We start from the raw sequence: 21,131 nt of genomic DNA, 5'->3' as shown, positions 1-21,131 counted from the left end.
CCTAGTAATAATTCATCCAGTGATGAAGGAGTTTTGTTATTTACCCAATGATTAATTTCTCTTTGACCCTTTTCACTTTAAAGACAAAGAGTGGAAGCCTTTGAGGTGAGAAGGAATCTATTTTTTTTAACGGTTTTAAATTAACATTCTCAATACCTAACCCCACATGCTATTTGTCAACATTTCCATTGTTATGCATCAATCACACCAGTAAGCTTCAGAAGAAAAATTATTTTGAAATGCTTTCTTGGAATTACTCTGTTTTATATGCACTAGACGATTAATAAAAGAGAAAGTATGACTTTGTAACAAAGTACTATACAAACTATTCTAAAAAGTGAGTATTAGAAAGTAAATGAAGATTGGAACTGTACATTATTCTGAGAAGTTAGTAAAGTGGGCTCAAGCAGTGCTAGCAAAATCCAGAAACAGATAAAATATTTCTTCTGATTTATTTACGTGCTGATGCTGATTAGTATTTGGCACTTTTGTTTAAAAAGCTAGGTTATATCATAAATAAAACACAAACCTTCTACTGTATAGATATTGTCCATGTGCATGCAATGGTATTAATTCTAGCAGATTAATGTTAATTAAAAAAAAAAAAAAATGACTAAATTAAAATAAATAAAATAATGCTGGTGCTTTTATTAATAAGAAACATTTATAAGTTGATAGACTTATAAAAAATTACTGTTAAGGTAGTAATGATGGGTTTTATTTAACTCGATCCAATTAATATTCTCAATTCAATAATTTTGATTCGATCATTTTGTATCGTGTTTGAAACATAATTTGTGAATATTTTAGCAATGAAATATGCAACAGCTGATTTAAAAAAAGTCATCTCCTTATTTATGAAATAATATAAGAGCTGTAAATAATTAACTAGGTTTTTTAATATTATTACCCAGTAATTCTTCCCTACCAGAGTAGTGTATACTCCTGTGTATCACATTCTGTTGTAAGAAGCATCTCTCTAATTTCAGCAAGTTGCAGTTTCCACAATTATAACTTTAAATATTAAATAATAAAACATCATGTCATCTTTTTCAAACATGGTCTTTTATTTACAAGGAGTATTAGAATTTATCTTAAGATTTAAAACTTGCTGCTAATACTAAGTAGGTACAAAGAAAGAACTGTAGTAGGTACAAAGAAAGGTAGCTAACTGAAGTGCCAACCATGTATTTTGGCGGCTGTTGTAATTTTTGCCTCTTGCAATTTATTCCATGTTTTGAATATTAATGAATTTATATTAATGTGGCTGTTCACTTTTATGACATAAATAAGGTAGGAAAAATTGACCTTAAGTTTGTAATTAAATTTTTTCTGATGTGAGCATGTCAAATAATTGTAAAGCAAATATTTAAATATGAATAGATGATTTCAAACAATTAGCATAATCTTACAAAAAAACAGGGCTTTATACTGACTTATTATTATTTTCCTCAACACAGATTTCGGCATGGTTTGAGGCTATTGTTGGCTATGATACTCAGATTTATACCAAACCATAAAAATGATTTTAGCATTCTACCGGAGAAAGCATATTACAGTATGCTGCATTCAAAAGAGAATGGTATTTTTATTACTATTATTAATAAAAAAAGTGTAGACAGGAATGGTCCTAAAGTGTAGACAGAAATGGCAAGTTCTATTTAAGTTTCAATAAATTCTGATTTTATGATTTTAGAACAGAAAAAGAAAGTATGATTTTTCAGTTAAAAATAATAATAATCCAAAAGAATTACAATGAAATTGTAAACTCTACAGTAAGAGTCTTGCAGATAATAAAATTATACTGATATCAAAAAAAGGTGAGAGACTATTATCAAAATCTGTTATTAATTTAGAATTAAAAAAAAAAATACATGTTAAATATATAGACAATAGATATACAATAATATATATTAAAAAATGTTTAAGTGTTCCATATAATAAGAGAAAAATATTGCTTGTTGATTTTTAGTGATTCAACATCTTTTCTTCAATTACATATTTGTTTTCAAAGTAATTTTCACCTTATATTTCACTATGACTCGTATTGTCTTTATTTTAAGTTTTCAACATTATTTCAAGTTTTTAACTTTTCGGTGTGATGAAAATTAGGTTTTTTCATTGAATATATGTTTTAACGCAATGTTTTTTTAAAGGATGTAAATAGAAAAATCTGATGTGGACACTACATGACTTCCTTGTTCGCCTATTAAAATGTTAAGACCAAGGAAAGAATAAAAAGATTAAGAGAATATGATGAATATAAAGAGAGAAAATTTGAAAACTAGAGAACATGTACACAAATTAAGATCAGAAGAATTATATCAAAAGAGCGACTTAATGATTGGCAACAAGAAAACAAATAAATGAAATGATCAACTCCGACTAAGGGAGAATATATTGTCCAACATTATCAGTGGAGTAATGAACTAAAAGATAAGAATTTTTTTGCAATTTATTAAAGATTGGGCATGTATGCGTCAGTGTATATGTTGTTTTTGTGAGGGTTTATTTTTCAATCACTGTAGTTAACTTTAATGTAGGTAAAATTAAACAGAAATTCCAGAATAATTAAATAGAATTGAACAGAAATTAAACTAGAAAATCCAAAAATAATACAATTCTAAATTATAATTTTCAATTAATATTGAAAATTATAATTTGATGAAACATTAGATGTTTCATCAAATCTATTTCATATACACATATGCAATGCCTATTAAATTAATTTATACATTTTTAAAAGTACATAAAATTTTATTTCACTAATAATTTTTATCATTTTTTTTATTATCATTGAATTATTATTTATTGTAAAATTTTTTTACAGTCACTGGTTAATAATTATTGAATCAATATATTTAAATTAAAAAAAAGAAAATTAAAAAAAACGCATAAACAGTTTTTATCTATTATTGTATATTTATGTCTATTTAACATATATTTTTTTTAAAACAAAATTCTAAATTAATAAGAGATTTTGATAATAGAAATCTAGTTTCTCACCTTTTTTGATATCAGTATTATTTTATTACCTGGGAGACTCTTACCGAACGGTTTACAATTTCATTGTAATTTTTTTTGGATATCACTGTGTTTTGTTAGATTATTCTTTTATTTTTTTTTTATGAGTTACTGAATGTTATCTTGTTGACTTATTATTAAAATTTATTGCCTTTCTAGAACAAGCAAATATACATTTTTTAATTTCTCGGCCTATTTGTTTTGTTGATAGTCATATCATTCACTTCATACCATATTTTTCCTTTTTTAATAAAACTAGTATAAACATAAAAGGACTGTAAACATAGTTCGTTGACTTCCCCGTGCCGTCCAGTTCTTCTGTGGACTCTTACCGGCGAAGTTCGAAAGAAATTCTTTATAAGTAGAATTGAATCTTCAAAAGAAAAAAAAGAAAAGAAAATTACTGATAGAAAATCAATAGTGCTTATGAATGAGATTAAAATAATGAATTGAGTATTAAAACAGGTTCACCCTACAATATTGTATATAATACTTAGTACAAAACAACAGTCTTTTCTAACATTAGTATAAATAAAGTAACAAGAACAATACAATGATGGCTAAATATGAGTTTAACATAATTAATTTTCAAAAGTAGCTTTAATTAACAGACTATACGTTTTTTTTTTTGTTACATGCAGTTCTTGGCATGAATATGTAAGTAAACTAAAATTGTTTTTAATTAGATTTTATTCTAAAAGGTTTTTTAATTATTACATTTTAATAATGTATGAATGATTATTACTAGTAAAAACAAATTTGGCAGGAATGGCAAGAGATGGTTGAACCAACATCATATCTTTCAATCATATTTTCTAAGTCATTTTCTTTTTTTTTTATTATGTTACAAATTGTTCATTGTGTTCTGTTCTTGCTAGAGAAGGGGACAAGGTTGACAGAGGCACCTGTCTCTTCTCTCTCCATTTTCTTCAAAATGTTCCTCTTCATATTTCATTTTTTTCCTTAAATAATCTGCAAATAAAAAAAATCAGTTATCTTTCAGTCCATTCTATTTACAGTTGTAATTTCACATAATATAAATAATACAAGATATTTATCAATTGTACATATCTAGTCACTCTCAGGCTAAACATTCCAGAAACTGCGCCATTTATTAAACCGTATGGTTATAGTACATTAAGAATAATTATAAGCATACCTTATATAAAATCCTGCAGCATAAAATATCAGATGTCATAGTAAATGATCACTATAATTTTCACTTCTACCAATCTGATGGTTTGGAAACATGGTTATATTCATTAACTTCTTTGTCTTGATTTTGGGTGAGTGTAATAGGTATTAAACTACTTAGCAGTTATGATAGAAATCATGGTTTAAGTAAGCAACTCATATTTAAATTATGTATGATTATTGTAGAGTTTCTACTCGACAATACCTCCTGTTGTATAGTGAAAATAAAAGATGGTCTTTGCTGGTAGAGAAAGAAGCTAGTGTACCTAACAGCCCCAGAAGCGAGACTGTGGCCATTTTCAGGATAAGAAGTGGTCATGACTGTCTTGGTGCCCATCTGCACCAAATAAATATATGCCCTACATCTAGATGTGTCATTTGTAAGGTGGAAAACAGTATCATGAACTGGGATCATGTAATGAACAAATACGATTATTTTAAAAATTGTAAGGGAATGTCTGTTGAAAAGATCTATTGGAGAGTACGGAAATTAATGACTTTATATCAAAATGGGAGTATTTGTAATAAATAAATATGTTTATATTGTACTTGTATTTTGCTGGTGCAATATTATAAACATGAATTAATCTCTTAAAATCTTGGGAAAAGCCTCTTTTATTCTGTATACTCCAGTGCAGAATCTACAGATTATTGTATTTTCCTAAAATACCAAAATCAGATAAAGTAATTCAATTCTGGAGAATACTAAACACTACCAAAAAAATGTACAATTTTGAATCTTTTTAAATAATAGGCAGACTTTTTTAGCATTGAAGGTGTGCGTATACCTTTTAATTGGAATCCACAGAATATTATACTTCTTCATACAAATTTCTTCAGTGCAACTGATAGCTTGAATTATTATTTACTTTTATTCTTATTTCATTTGTCTTTTTTGAATTTCATTAACATTATATTTTATAACTGTGTACATCCAGATGCCAGTGGCAGCTTCGCCAGGGTTGGTTGTGTGTCATGCAAGACAAAAAGCCATTGGCTGAACATAAAGCTTTACTCAAATTTAGAAAACAAACCTTGGATTGGGTGAGAAATATGAATAAAGAAAATGGGACAGATAATAATTTTGATAGTACACTAAATATATTATCTTTGAATGGAAGATTGGATAAGGCAATAGAAGTTAATGAAGAGAGAGGGCTAGATTTTCTGAGTTGATTGAGAAAAAATAGTAAAAATGAAGAAAGTTAGAAATATACTAGCAATTATTTTGAGAAAAAAGGTTGTAGTTGATTTTGAGGAAATAGAGTATATCTCAGATAGGATAATTAAAAACAGAAACAATTACTAGAGTTGCTACTTAGATGTATAGGCAACTCAAATGAGGTGTTCAAATTGAGAGAAAGATGATTTATGTGCAAAATTTGAAAGGAAAATGAATAAATATCAATTTCATGATAAAAGATTTTAAGACTCAATCTGGAAAAATATAATAGGTTGTGAAGAGATTCTTTGCGCTTTTTGGTTGTAATCAAAAAGAGGAAGGTCTATGTTTGCAGGATCTTTCTGGCTTATGTTTGGAGGATTTTGAGGTACAGTGTGAATCAGCTATTCTCATACACTAGGTGTGAGTATCTGGATCATGGGTAAATGTCATTTACCCATGAAAGGGAGTGAAGTAAGGTTCAAACAAGAAGAAATTTTTTGAGATGTGCAGTAGTGGGCAGAACAAAAAAAGATAAGAGGGACTATGACATAATGAATGTATTGAGTATAAGAGGAAATAATAATTGAATAAGAAAATGAATTAAATATAAGAGAGGTTAAGATGGCTTGATCATGTTAGAACAATAGAAGATATTAGACTTCCTGAATGAGTGATACAGGTGGAAGGAGAGCAATCAAGAACCAGACTATGTGTGAGAAGGATAAATTCTTTCCAGGGAAATGTGGAGAAAAGAGATGTTTCATAGGAGGTGGTGGAAGAGAAGCAATACAGAGTGATCAAAAAGAAGATGGGGAAGGTTGATTAACATGCACACCATGTTAATCTATGTTCTACTGTTGAACAGTATCAACATATTTAATAGGTTCTCTTTCCTGTATGAAAAAATGTCAGTACAATAACCAAATGAATTTTATTTATTAATTTTTTACCATTTTTTTATTTATAAATTAAGCAATTTGAATCACTGATAAGAAATTTGCTATGATTTTGTCTTTGATAACTAGTGATTAAAATTTATAACTACAGATATTTGAAATGAAAAAAGTACCATATTTTATAAATACTACATTAAAAAAAATTTTGCTTTTTGATGTTTTCAATTGCTCATAACAACTGAAATTTTAACTATCTTTTAATGGTGCTGCTGTTGTTCTTGCCCTAATCAGCTGATTTTATTGTTGGCAGATTTTTTAGCTACCAAACTATTAATTATTGTTATTATTTAGATTAAGCTGGCGGTATTTAGAATATAGTCAAAAAGCGGATTGGATTTAAATTGTGTCTGGTCATTTAGTGTACAAATATTGATGTTGTGCATTTGTTTATTACATATTTGTATTATATAATAATGTGTGTGTGTGTATATATATATATATATTACATGCACACACACACACACACACACACACACACACACACACACACACACACACACACACACACACACACACACACACACACACACACACACACACACACACACACACACACACACACACACACACACACACACACATGCACACACACACACTATATATATATATATATATATATTATATATATATATATATAGTGTGTGTGTGTATTAGTATATATATATATATACTATTTAATAAAATATCAGATAAAAAAATCTATTTTTGCAAGAAATATATATTTTTTGCAATTTTTATTAAGGACTAGCAGACGTGGCAATGCTTCACTAATGCTAGATTTGAGTATATATATATATATATATATATATATATATATATATATATATATTTATGTATATATGTATATGTATATTGTATATATTGTATATATATGTATATGTATATATTAAATGAACACAATTGAAAGTTTGATCAAAAAATTAAAAAATTAAGCCTTTTAAAATATTAAAACAAAATATTAAGCCTTTTATTTTGAAGAAAATGATATTTTATTTTTTTAAATCGGTTAAAAAAATAGCTGAGTTATGGCAGAAAATTGATGTAATTTTATGTTTATTTTCATGTTCTCCACTTTACGTTTAATTCGATTAAATATTAATTATTTTTATTTATTTTAATTCTAATATTGTAAATTAGTATCAAATTGTAATAATTTTCTCACAATAAAATTTAACATTACATAATAATAAAAGAATTGATATTAATTTTTCACTTTTGAATAATTTTACACAGTGACTATTACTATTGATCACGTTAACAATGTAAAAATGAAGCTTCTCTCAACAGGAATGGTGTTCAAAACTATCACAACCAGCGTTGTCTGGAGCAATAAGAATCCTCATGGTTCCTTCCAAAGTAACCATCAACAAAGATTTTTCCTGAACATATGGGCAGGTATTTTTAATGACTATCTTTTGGGTTTTGTCATTATACCAAATCAGTTAAATGGAGAAAATTATCTTGCTCATTTGCCGAAAATCTTTCACATTTTTTGGAGCCTCTATAATTAAGAGGAAATGTGTTGTTTCATCATGATTGAGCTCCAGCACATTTTAGTCAGTTGGTATCAGATTTTCTGCATGAAACTTTCCATGAAAAAATGGATAGGCTGTGGAAGGCCAGTGCCCCAACCTGCCTGATCACCTGACAAACCCTTTTGACTTCTAGCTGTGAGGCCATCTGAAACAGATGTTCATTCATCTCCAATACTCAACATTGAGGATCTTCAACAAAGGATCCAAAGTGGATTTCAAGAAATTAAGAATACTCCCAGAATTTTTGAATGGTTAAGACAATCTCTCAGAAAAAGACTGGAGACTTGTGTAATCTCTAATGGTGGAGACTTTGAACGTTTCTTATAACTTTTAACGATTTAACTGTTAATTTAAAAAAAAGTATACCTAATGTTCTATATATAAAAAAAGATGACCAAAAGGAAAACTGAGATGCTAACATTTAACAAGAGATCGGTTTTATATTTTTATAAAGAATTTATTTCAATATAATTTGTATTTTTATAAAGAATTTATTTCAATATAATTTGTATTTTTATTTCTATTTTTGTATAACTGAGAGTTTTTAAAATGTGTCTATCTGATGTTCACTGAACATCTTCTGTAAGTGATGCGAGATATTAAGTGGGAAGAGCCCTGTACGCTCTTGTCATAATGTGTTTGACAAAATATTTTTATATTAGTGTTTTCTAATATTTTTCAATAGTGATTTTTCATGGTTGTAAGTATTGTTTGATAATGTTTTACAAGAAATGTTTTTTGTTTTTAAAGTGGCAAGGACCTTTTACATCCTTGCCATTTTTGTGTTTTCTTTTGAGGTTAATCCTATGACAAGTCTGTTTATTAGATGATCTTTATTGACAAGACAAGTCTATTGACTATGTCGCTAGCGTTTTATTACCGGGAGGGAATAGCATGTTTTTCTTCTTTTTTTGTTTTTGTGGAAGGTGCTAATGACCATAGCAGTTGATGCCCCAAAGCATAAAAAAAATAGTAATAATAATAAAAAATACTTGCCTGCCACCTTTTTTTTCTCAATAGCATCTAAACTTTCACTAAGTTCTTTTAGTGGCTCTACCTCTGGTTCAAGTCCTTCACACCAGATCCACAGCATTCTGTGACAATGTTCTTTATAGCTATCTCTACCTGTAAGCATCATAGTGAAAAATGTTTGTCACATTGTGAAAATTTGGTTTTGATCTTAACATATAAATTGTATGAACAAATCAAGAATGTTTGTTTTGCATTTGAATCATAATTTTATTTTTAATAAAATGCTAACATCTGAAATTATATTTAATAAACCAGTTCTTATAGGTAATCAAATTTAGAGACTAAATAGTACAGTTTCCCTACTTATTTTTGGATTAACTGGTGGCTAATGATGGCAGCAGTTAAAAGTACAATACTAATTTTAGCACTAAATACTTATGATTGTGTGTTTTTTCTTCTTTTTTTTTAGTATTTATTCCACTTGGAAAAACAAATGTAACTCATACATACGGTAAATAACTTTTGTTGTAAATTTTTTTTTAATATGTTCATAGTATTCATCAGAAACTGTATATAGTGTTTAAATTTATAATAAATTATTTTTTTATTTACTTCATAAAGAACTCATCATTCTTGATTTCATAACGACAACAAAACTGTCTTACTTATTTACTTTTAATCAGTGATAATGTTTTGCAGGAAGGAATACTAAAACTAAAAATTATTCTTATTAGTTACTAAAAATAATTTCAACAAAAGATAAAAACCTAGGTAAAGTTATCTTAATGATTCAAATTAGCAATAGTATACATTAGTTCTGTATCTAACAAAACAGAATTAGTTTCCTGAAGAAAAAAATTTAAATCTGTAAGTAAATGACACATGATCACATTAACTAAAAATAATCACATAACTGATGTTTATTTAAGATTGGTTGGAGTGGAGCTTAAAATAGTTACAAAAGTACTTACTGCTTTATTATTTGCCTGTACGAACCAAGAAAACCTTGTCAGAGAGGCATCATAAACATTAAGATAAGTAACTATAATAAATAAATTCAAATGTGAAAAATAAAATAACTAATATACCTAATAACCTCTACATGAAAATATATTCAAAAAAAGGAAATTGAACACAGATCACAGAACTAAGTTTACAGTGAAAAAGTGAAATAATAATGATATGCAAATATATTTTTATGATGGTAATAAAATAAATAATTAATAAATGTTTATATTTATAAAAAAATCATCTTCTTTGAAAATAATGAAACTGATAAAAAAAATTATTACAAATTTTACTATTACTAGTTTTATCATTGGAATTTTTATCAAAATTTATAAATTGTAAGAACCAGTCAGTCAGTCACGTGTTGGGAGTCATTCAGCAAGAGGAGAGTGGATGCTGAAATGTGTACTATGTTTTATTTAATTATCAAAAAGTCAAAAATTTTCTTTAATATCTTTTTCATTACATTTACCTCAATATTTTGCAATTATATTATCAACTATTACTATTACTATTACAACTATTACTGATTATATTATCAACTATTAATAGTTTTAACCAGAGAAGTCTTGAAGTTAAATTTTAATATTTTAAAAAATCTTAAAAAATGCAAATTAAATTCAATAATAATTTATTATTTCTTATTTGTTAATTTTTGTTAAATCTAAACAAATGCTGTTGCAGTGCATGAGTCTATTTCTGTCTCAAAAAAAGAAAAAGAGAAATAACCACTTAGAAGCCACATTGAAATATATAAAAAACTACTTGAATAGAAGAGGTTACACTATTAGGAAGAAATTAGTTTGTACATGTAGGATGACTGTCTTACAGAACAGGGATTACTGACTTAATGATATAGGACAGGGATGATTAGATATAGCATGACTGTCTACATCAGGATAAAACTTTATTATTTACTAGCATGATCTGCCATTCTGTTGCTTTGTAGGTGAATCTCTGATTACAGGATGAGAAATCTACCTGCAGAATGTATAAAAAAATGTTCATTGTTTTGATAGTATGCTCCTAAAATCAGTACAAGAAAGAAAGGAGTTACTATTAACATAGGCCTAGAAATAATTTTTATCTGCGTTTTTCCATGTGTTTTTAAAATATCCAGAATTACGTTCATGTCATCAAAATTATATCCAGAGTACCTTGAGCTATTTTAATGAAATGTGCCATATCTTTTTGAAGTAATTTCTCTTCAAAGTAAACAAATATGGAAATTGTATGTTCATAAATTTTCGACTTAATTTAATTTATTAATCCATGAACTACTATTGTTAAAAATTAATTATGCAGAAGCTCAAATGTTAAGTGTTTCATTGAAAACAAAATGACAACTTTTTATTTCAAACTGGACTTTAAATAGTTGAGTTACATTGAAAAATGTTTATGAAGCTGCTCAAAACTGAAAAATAATTTTGTACTATTTTTTATCCCTTTCAACACATGGTAATATTAGTCTATAATATTCAAATATCCGCCCTAAGGATTGGAGGCCTAGCTGCAGGAAACAGAGCATGTTCCCCAGGTTGCAGATGGAGGACATCAGTATGATGGGTAGTTGGGAATAAGGGGTGTCCCAAGTAAGCAGTTGTGGACAGGCAGTAGCTAGACCTGTGGTGTAGTGGGGTACTGCCAAGAGGGAGGAGCAGTGAACTTAAAAAATACCACTAAGCCAAAAGGGCCTTGTGATATGGCGGCTGCAGGCTGCCAGTAAATAAGCCATCTCCCTCAAGCGCAGTGACAAGGATAGTAAATCAGGAGCGGTGCATAAAAGGACTTGACAGTAGGTTTAAAATTATTTGAATACTAGATTGTGGATACCTGGTGTTCTTTGGTGGTTGGGTTTCAATTAACCACACATCTTAGGAATGGTCGAACTGAGACTGTACAAGACTACACTTCATTTACATTCATACATCCTCATTTATCCTCTGAAGTATTACCTGATAGATAATAAGAGGCTACACAGGAAAAAGAAAGTAGGTTTAAAATGCCTTTGAGTGTGGTGACCTCATCGTATACGAATATAAAATGAAAGCTGGTGAAGTAGGTAGGAAAAGGCTAGGGCGTTCTCCGCAGGTGATGTGCAATTTTGGATATACCAGCAAGATTGTGAAAAGTGGATACAAAGAAATGAGAAAAAAATGATATGTAGATAGGAACAGCAAATATTATGTCTCTTACTGGGTGTACAGAGGAACTGGTAGATTGCATGAAAGAAAAAAGAATGAGGATTTTGGGTTTAAGTAAAATGGAAGGGAAAAGGTAGAAAGGATCTTAGGGAAGGATATGTTCTGTATTGGAGTGGTGAGCAAAGGCAAAAAATGGGATTTGTGTTATTGTGGGTAAGGAGATAAAGGAGTGTGTGTAGAGAGGGTGGAGGCAATAGATGATAGAATCGTAAAATTAAGGCTTTGGATTGGAGGTAAGACCCAGAATATCTTAAAAGTGTTTGTGCCATAAGTGGAATGTGTTGAAGAAAATATAGGACAGTTCTTAGAGAAACTGGAAAGTTGGATAGAGGATAAGGAGACAGTAATAATAGGAGACATGAATGCATAGGTGGGAAAAGGAATAGAAGAGGTTCTGGGATCAAATGGATATGGAGGAAGAAATGGGGAAGGTGAAATAATGATACAGTTTTGTGAACAGAATAACTTCTAACTCATGGTTTGATAAGAAGAATAGAAAGAAGGTTATGAGATATGGATGGGGAGAGAGAAGAACAAAATTGGTAATTGACTATGTGTTAGTGGAGAGAGATGTAAGAAGGAAACTGATGAATGTGAGAGTGGTGAGTGACGAGACAGTGTTGGAGGACACCAGAATTTGGTAATGGCTAAATTTAGATTTGGGAAAATTCCCAATGCAAAGGTTATGAGGAAAAGAAAACTTAAAGTGTGGAAGTTAAAAGAAAACAAGATAAGGGAAGAGTTTGAAGAAGGGATAAAGGAATGCTTAGTTAGAGGAGAAATAAAAGAGGTAGAGAAAGAGTGGGAGTGCTTCAAGTATGCCATATTGGATATAGCAGAGCGAGTATGTGGTAGAATCAGTGGGAAAAGAAAAGGAAAGGAAACAAAGTGGTGGAAAGATGATGTAAGGATGGCAATTGAAAAGAAGATAGTATGAAAGACATGAATACGAAGCTATAAGAATAAAGGCGGGGAGAAATATAGGGAAGAAAAAAGAGAATGTAAGAAAGTTGTAAGCAGAGAAAAAAGCAAATGTTGGAAAGAGTTTACAGAATAGCTGGGAAGGTACTTACAAGGGAATAAGAAAATGCTGATTGGTGCCATTAAAAAGAAAAGGGAAAGAAGATGCAAATTTTTTTGTTAAGAACAGTTTAGGACATGTGATATTAAGGAAGGAAGACATACTTTTTAAATGGAGGAATATTTTAGTGAATTCCTAAATCCAAATCGATTGGAAGAAAGAAGGGAGAAAAAGGACAGGACAGGAGTGAGGGGAATGAGGACCTTCTGTCCTCATTCAGGCACATCTTTTTAGGTCCAAAAGAAATGCCATATTTTTATTACTTATTTTGAAAGTGGTTAATACTACAACTAATTTAAAAATTTATTCTAAGTTTTTATTTGACTTATTCTTTTTTTTTCTAAATAGTTAATTTATTTATTATCATGTAAATGTGGGTTTATATTAAGCAGTACAGTCACAGCTTAATTTCTTTCCTTCTTTTTCTTAAGCACATAGTGCTGACAGGTGCACTGTTGAATGGGAGAGATTGTTCAAAAGTAAGTTTACAACTCATCTGTCCTCACATTTCTCCGACATCATGGTGTGGCAGGTATTGTGGTGTAAGTGAAACACAAATAATTTCTTAAAGATGCAGACAAAATAAGGAATCAAATTGATAAAAAAAAATTAAAATGTATAATAAAAAGGTATTCAAAAATTAAAAGTCATCCAAAGATGTGACAACAGGTTAACCTGTAATTATCTTGCAATTATCCTGTAGTTAGTTGCAGGTTATCCTGTAATTAGGATGCTGAGATCCTCATTGTACATTATATATTACAGTTTTGATAACTACCTATTGATAATAATATACCAGAAGGCAGTATCTCAATACAGGTGCCTGAGTACAGTTACAGCAGTGCTGTACATGCTGTAACACCTGTACATGAGATGTAAGTTTTTAATCCTATTAAAAGTTTAGGCAAATAGATTTTTACATCTCAGCAGATTGAGTTTCTACGATGAAAAAAGATGATGCTATAACCCCCTGAATTTAAAAAATTCAGCTCTCTATATATCAGTTAACTATTATAATAAAAAAGATTGCTGTAATGAGGTATATTTAAAATTAGAAAAGTACTGGTTTGCTTACATTTAAAAAAGTATAAGAAGAAATTACATTTTATTAAATTTCAAAATACTATTTAATCCATTTTCAGCATGCTTCGTTGGAAAATGTTAGAGCTTTTCAGTTCTAATAAAAAGCTTTTTAGTGGCTTGCAGATAACAAATAAATGTTCTTTAATTATTATTTTTGAATTTAGCTTCAACGTGTTTTAAATTCTTGTGCATGAAAATATTCTTTATTTTTGGATAAGCCTCTTACATTTACTTATACAATTTTCAGAATTCTTTTTGCATGAGCTTAATAAGAGTATGAAAAAAGTTGATCAAGGTTCATGGAGTTGAGGAACTGAAACATGGCATCAGCATTTAAAAATGCAAAAACGATTAGTTTTTATTCAATTTAATTTATGGTTTCTCAAAACATATAAAGTTTTTAAACAAGCTGTGTTGTGTGACTTCCACATCCACCCATCCTACTCATTTGGGAGATGCTACAATAAAATACATTGAGGTATAAATAAATATAACTATTCTGAAATTGTAATAAATACAGTATGTCATAAATGGATTCATTTTATGCAAGAGTGGTTACCAAAACCTGTTCAGGATAAATACTTGTACTTAGCAAAGTCAAAGATTATTTTTTATTACTAATTTAGATTTAAATATTTTATCACTGTTTAGATTTCTAGTAGTCATAGAAATTTTAGAATGAAGATTTTATTTACTATACATACACTATGCTGATGTGCTTAACTAATCACAGTTTCTTAAAAACAGTTTCCTAAAAAAGGTGGTCAATATAAGCCAACATTAAAAAGTTTAATTGAGCATTTTTGGTATAACATTTTTTTATGAATTTAGCTTTTATTAAGATTATTTTAATCTTTCATAATCTTTTTTATTTCAAGGGATAGTATTTGTTTAATGTACATAAAATAATATTTATTTTTAATTTCATTTGCTTTTAACACTCCACACATTAGTCATTCATACTATTAAAAACATATAATTATTAACCTAATGCATAAAAATATCATTAAACATTTTTCATAGTAAATACATTTATATCATTATTTTTGACCTTGAATTACTTTGGAAAATTAGTAAATACTCTCCAAATTCTATACAATGTTCTTTATTTGTATTTTTCAGTTATAACATGACTAAAATTTCTTTCTTATCATTGTTTTTATTGTATTTGTAACATTCTTACTTCCTTTCAGAGTAGATCAGCTTATATTTACTAAATACATTAGTATTGTTATTAACTAGTATATAGATTTATCTAATATAGCTGTTTCTATTTTTATGGTATCTTAGATATCATTTGCTACCTCTTTGTTGTTTGACGTCAAAAATTTCTTGGATCATTTTGTGATCATTATTTATAGCATTATTTTTCTTGATTTGTAATGATTGAAGAAGTAAAGTAACAAATTGATGAAAAAATTAAATTAATACTTCTTAGATTATATTATACATTGAATAAAGCTCATTTCTTTGATAAAAATGAATAGAAAGAAGATTACACCATTATGAAAAATGAACAAGATAATTATCTTCAATTATCTTGTTCATTTTTCTTTTTCTTATATGATGAGTTAGTGTCAAGTAGTTTTTGACACTATGACTATACAGCAGTATGACTGCTGTATACAAATCCATAAATAATAATTTTAATCAGTGATTCCTGAATTAAAGAAAAGAATATCAGTAAATAATATACCATCTGTTTTCTGATTCAATTCAACTTTTAATTAATCAATAAGTTTACTGCAATAAACATGAGACTTGTATGTATGTAGATTATCAACGTCAGCTACAATTCATACTTTCATTTCATATCTACTGAACTTGGTTTTCATATAGACTTGGAAAGGACACTCCCCCCTGGATTGTAAATAATTGTTAGATCAGCATGATGAAAGAAGGTTTATATTTTAATGTTTTATATAAAATATTTTTTTCTTTATTCACCCACTGTTACAGAGCAAAACTGTACAACACTATTTATCAGAATCAAGATTTATAAATCATCTCACAAAAACTGTCATATATATTCATCTACAGATTCAAAAAAACTATATACGCATACATCAAAATTAAGATTAATTTTAATGTAAATCTCATTGTTTGAGATCATTCAAACAATGGATGTATCAACTGAAGTATTAAGAACAAAGTGGAAATTTTATACACATAGTGTGTAGGGATCATGAACTCAACACTTTTGAACAAAACAAAAGTACCAAAATACTAAATTTGACAAAAACAAATAACTAAATGAACAAAGCACACAGATCAAATCTACTGCCACGGTCACAAACTAAACAGTCACCTAATTTTAAAGATGAATGCTATTTGTATCCTTCAATATTTCTGAGAAAAGGACTGAATTTCTCTCTAGTTTTGTCATTAATAAATTATAAAAAAGTCTACTTGAATCTCCATTAGAGAAAACTGTAGAGCAAACAGGACTCTGTGATGCTTCAGCCCATATATCAACACACATCTTCTTGGTTTTCATTATGTAAAAAATCATTTTCACCACTTCCAAAAATATTGTCAAGTATTGTTCAATTTGTATCCAATTTCTTTTTCTTTGCAATTTTATTACAATTACACATATACATGTTTGGTTATTAACTTTACAATTCTGGTGATTAAATAATGAACTTTTTTGAAAATGAACCCCAAAGAATTTTTTTCATCAGTTGGCGTAACTTCACTTCTAATTGATAAAATTAAATCTATGAATTAAATGTAATCATAAATGACAAGAAATTATGTTATCTGTTTTTTTCATTAAAAATGTAAGACTTGCTTTTAAATGTTTGTCAATAAGATAAAATGTCACTAAAATTTTTGGAAGTGGAAATTAATTTCTGATAAACATATTAACTTAATGTCTTAGTTGGTATTTTTTATGTGTTATTATGTTTCACCCTTCATGAGTTTAACAAATAAAACAAAATTTTTCATCATATTAATTTTTTCTTACTGATACTTATTTTATTTTCTTTATTAGAAACAGCAACTGTTTATTTTTACATAAATACTCATACATCTTAGTTTCTTATTTATAGTTAATAAACTGTAACTCTTCTTAGCCATTTGTTTTATTTCTTTTTAGAATTAAACTTACCAGTGTATTGGTGTTCAATAGCTTTTATCTGATCATCTGTGAAAGCCCAGTGTAATGCAAGTTTCTTCCAGTCTCCATTGTCTAATTTCTTATAGGCTAGCTTCCAAAGCAGTTTTTTTAGTTTAAAATCATTACTTCTTGCTGTTGAATCATCATGTTTCAGTCGTCTCCGTCTCCTTGTTGTGTTTAATGCAGCATTATTTATACCTGTGCTCCCTTCTTCCTAATAAACAAATGTGTTAAGGAATTTTTAGCCATTAATTTGGTGATTTATGAAAAAATATTCAATTTAATTAGTCTGGATTTGATCAACAAAAACCAAAATTATTTTTAATTTATCATTGAAAATACTCATCTTCGACTGAAAATTTAAAAATATAAACACTCACTTATATTTTTTAAAAGATAACTGAAAAAATGGAACAAACTTACAAGTTTCTTTTGTAGGAATTTGAAGTACTTAGTTTGCAGATGTTAGAGTAGGGCAAATTTTAGTTTTTTTCATTAATGACTGAAACTGAGTTGAACAGTTTTTTTATATTGACTTACTTACTTACTGGTCCTGTATGTGTTGAAAAGGTAATATAGATTCATCAAGCTGTTTTAAAATAATACTCACAGCATCTAAGCCAAAGAAACAATTTCAGAATGCTTTCCATTAAGGAAAAACCTATTAATTACTTTAGAAGGGTACTTCGGTGATCTAAAGTTTCATACGTGCAATGCTTAGTACTACAGTGATACTACAAAATCTCAAATGTGAAAGTGCCTGAAATAAAAAATGAAAAAGTTGCAATGCATATTTGCACTGAAATTATATAAAAAAAAATGTTTTGCAACATACATTGTTGTACAAATTGTCAAAAAAAATTTGACAATTTTTTAATTTTAGATGTAAGAATTTAACGAAGCAGAAGTAGCCAGTTAATCCCCACATGTTGGCTACTTCTCATTTTGATATCTTTACACATTCTCATGCACATGAACATAGGTACCAACCCATGCCTAAAACAAAAAACCTTGAATGGATTTACCTGTATGACAGTTGTTAATTTAGCTAATTAACATTATTATGTTCAGTATAAAAAATTATTTTAAATAAGTGTAAATTCAGATTAAACTACATTATTTTTAATTAAACTACATCAGCGTTTCTCAACCTTTCAGTATCTGCGACCCAATTTTCAAAGATAATTTTCATCACACTTCCTCTCATTCAATAATAATGTATTTTGAAGCTAAAGCTACACTACGACCTTAATTACAAACTTATTTACATCACTATATAAGAATAAGTAAATTTATTGTTAGTTGGTAACACCGATCGCTGCATTGACAAAACCAGAATCGATGCTTCTCTATTGCTTTCTGTCTTATGTCCACCATATCGGACATTCTCGCGGCATCGAAGAAGTTCCGATTTATCTCTATCATTCTGGAACGTGTGGGCGACCGTCTGTGCAAACGTGTATAAATGCTGCACCTCGTTCAATTCCAGCCAGTCTCAGTTGAGTTGATCCTTCTATCGCTATCAAATCCATCGTGAATATGTATGTTGTAATTTGCATGTTAAATGCAATTAGACAATAGTGAAGCATCAACAAACGCACAGACGAGCATGGTTCCGAAAATAAAATCAAGAATCAAGAAAATATTCTCAAGAATACTTAAATTTTGGGTTTACCAGTACTGAAGTAAATGAAGAAGAAAGCCCCCGTGTGTTCATTTGCTCAAAAATTTTGGCAGTAGACAGTATGAGACCTAATAAATTTAAATGACGTTTGTAAACGCTTCAAAGTGAGTACGTTAACAAACCCTGAGAATTCTTTGAATTAGAATTAAAATCATACGAAAAGCAAACATCATTTTTAAAAAAATTTTGTGATGAATGAAAAAGCTTTACTTGCCTCTTACATAGTTTCATATAAAATAGTCCCAGATGTAAAAAGCCTCCTACCGTTGGTGAAGAGCTTATTTTGCCAGCTGTAATTGAAATTTTAGAAACTATATTTGAAGATAATTTCGTCAAAGCAATTGCAGTCTGTACCTCTATCAAATGATACTGTTGCCTGTCGAATTGGTGATAGCTCTGAAGATGTACACCATCAGCTTTTTGAGAAGTTGGGTGACAAATTGTTTTCAATTCAGCTTGATGAAGCAACAGGTAGCAATAAAGATGCTTATTTCAATGCCTATGTTTGACTTTGTGATGGTATGTCAGCAGTAGAAGAACTTATTTTCTGCAAACCAATAGAACTCAAAGCAACAGTACTCGAATTATTTGCTATTGTAAATGATTTTATAAACAAGGCAAACACAGAGTGGAAAGATTGCATCTTAATATGCACCAATGGTGCTTGTTCAATGTCTGGAAGATTCAAAAGTATACAAGCACTTGTGAAACAAAAATCTCCAAGTATGTCTGGACACACTGCATGACCCACAGAGAAGCTCTGGCTTCCAAAGAAAAATCGTCCTGGTCTGAATATTGTTGTAACCATAGTAAGTTATATAAAAATGAGACCCCTAAAATCAAGAATCTTTTCTGCACTTCTTAAAGACATGGGTGCAGTACATTCAGCGTTACTATTTTATTGTGAGCCAAGATGGTTATGATGTGGGAAATTTTTGAAACATGTTTATGAATTAAGAGATGAAATCACCATTTTTCTAGAAGAGGAAAACTGATCGGAAGCCAAGAGGTTTGGAGATGGTTTGTGATGAAATTGAGCTACTTATTCAACATATTCAAGTAATTAAATACCTTGAATCTTCAACTCCAAGGAGCAAATACAAATATGTTCAATATGAGTGATAAAGTTAATGCTTTGTGTAGAAAATTGGAATTGGAGCTGAAATTTAATGCAAAAAACTTAGAAATGTTTTGTAAGTGTGGATGAATGTGTTAAAACGTACAAGGCTGAAGAACAACATGTGAAAATTGCTTTTGTAACCATGAAAATCATTTAGCCATGCTGGCAAAGAATTTTAAAAAGTATTTTCTTGCTGACAACTTTGTAGTAGGTTACGAGTGGGTTAGAGATACATTTCCAAATACTCCTGAAGGGCTCTCAACTGCTGAAGAAGAAATGCTGGAAATCTTCATAGACTTCTGGCAAGTGGTGAAATCAAAAGACAATTTAGTAATAAATCAATCTTTGAATTTTGGGCAGGGGTGGATGATGAAACAACTGCACTGAAAACAAGAGCATTTCCATATACTGTTACCATTCTCAACATCCTACATTTGCAAAATGATTTTCTGTGGTGGCTGCTTTGAATACAAAATAGAGATCTCAGCTAAATAAAAAAAAAGGAACTGACAGTGTCTATTTCTAATAGTAAATCTTCCTTAGAAAAACTTTGCTTTGCAAAGCAGGCCCAAGGGAGTCATTAATAATTATTAAACTTGTTTTTAATTTAGTATTGATAAGTTAATTATTAAATACATTGTGCAGTTCTGATACAATCCTGTTTATAAGTGTACTATAAAAGTGTAAATGTATATTTTATTATTTATTATGTCAGAATGTATTTTGGTTTGCTTTCCTTTCAGTAAATTATTAACTTTTTTAATAATATTTTCTTTTTGATATGCTTGCGCCCCCATTTAGTGTTATCATTGTCCCTTAGGGGGGCGTGCCTCACAGGTTGAGAAACAGTGAACTACATTATTTATATCAAATCTACGTACTGGTTCAGGGTAATCCAGCCTTGCAGTCTTTATGATCATATCCACGATAGCTGTGAAACTGCCTCTTGCAGCAATATAAAGTGGTGTTCTTCCTCCCTGA

General features: G+C 29.1%; 1 protein-coding gene across 1 annotated transcript in view; it reads right to left on the bottom strand.

The window, feature by feature from the left end:
• Positions 1-7,906: 7,906 nt before the first annotated feature.
• Positions 7,907-21,131, bottom strand: part of LOC142317714 (uncharacterized) — a 98,999-nt gene continuing 85,774 nt past the window's right edge. Inside the window, exons 11-14 of the mRNA XM_075354260.1 lie at positions 21,032-21,127; positions 17,338-17,560; positions 8,871-8,999; positions 7,907-8,019 (exon numbers count right to left, since the gene is read on the bottom strand). Of these exons, the coding sequence (XP_075210375.1) occupies positions 7,907-8,019; positions 8,871-8,999; positions 17,338-17,560; positions 21,032-21,127 (561 nt within the window). The remainder of the gene's footprint in view (positions 8,020-8,870; positions 9,000-17,337; positions 17,561-21,031; positions 21,128-21,131) is intronic.

This window comes from Lycorma delicatula, chromosome 1 (genome assembly GCF_047948215.1).
Source record: "Lycorma delicatula isolate Av1 chromosome 1, ASM4794821v1, whole genome shotgun sequence".
NCBI classification, from domain to species: Eukaryota; Metazoa; Arthropoda; class Insecta; order Hemiptera; family Fulgoridae; genus Lycorma; species Lycorma delicatula.
Note: the sequence above shows the minus strand (reverse complement) of the source record. Positions and strands in the feature narration are given on the sequence as shown.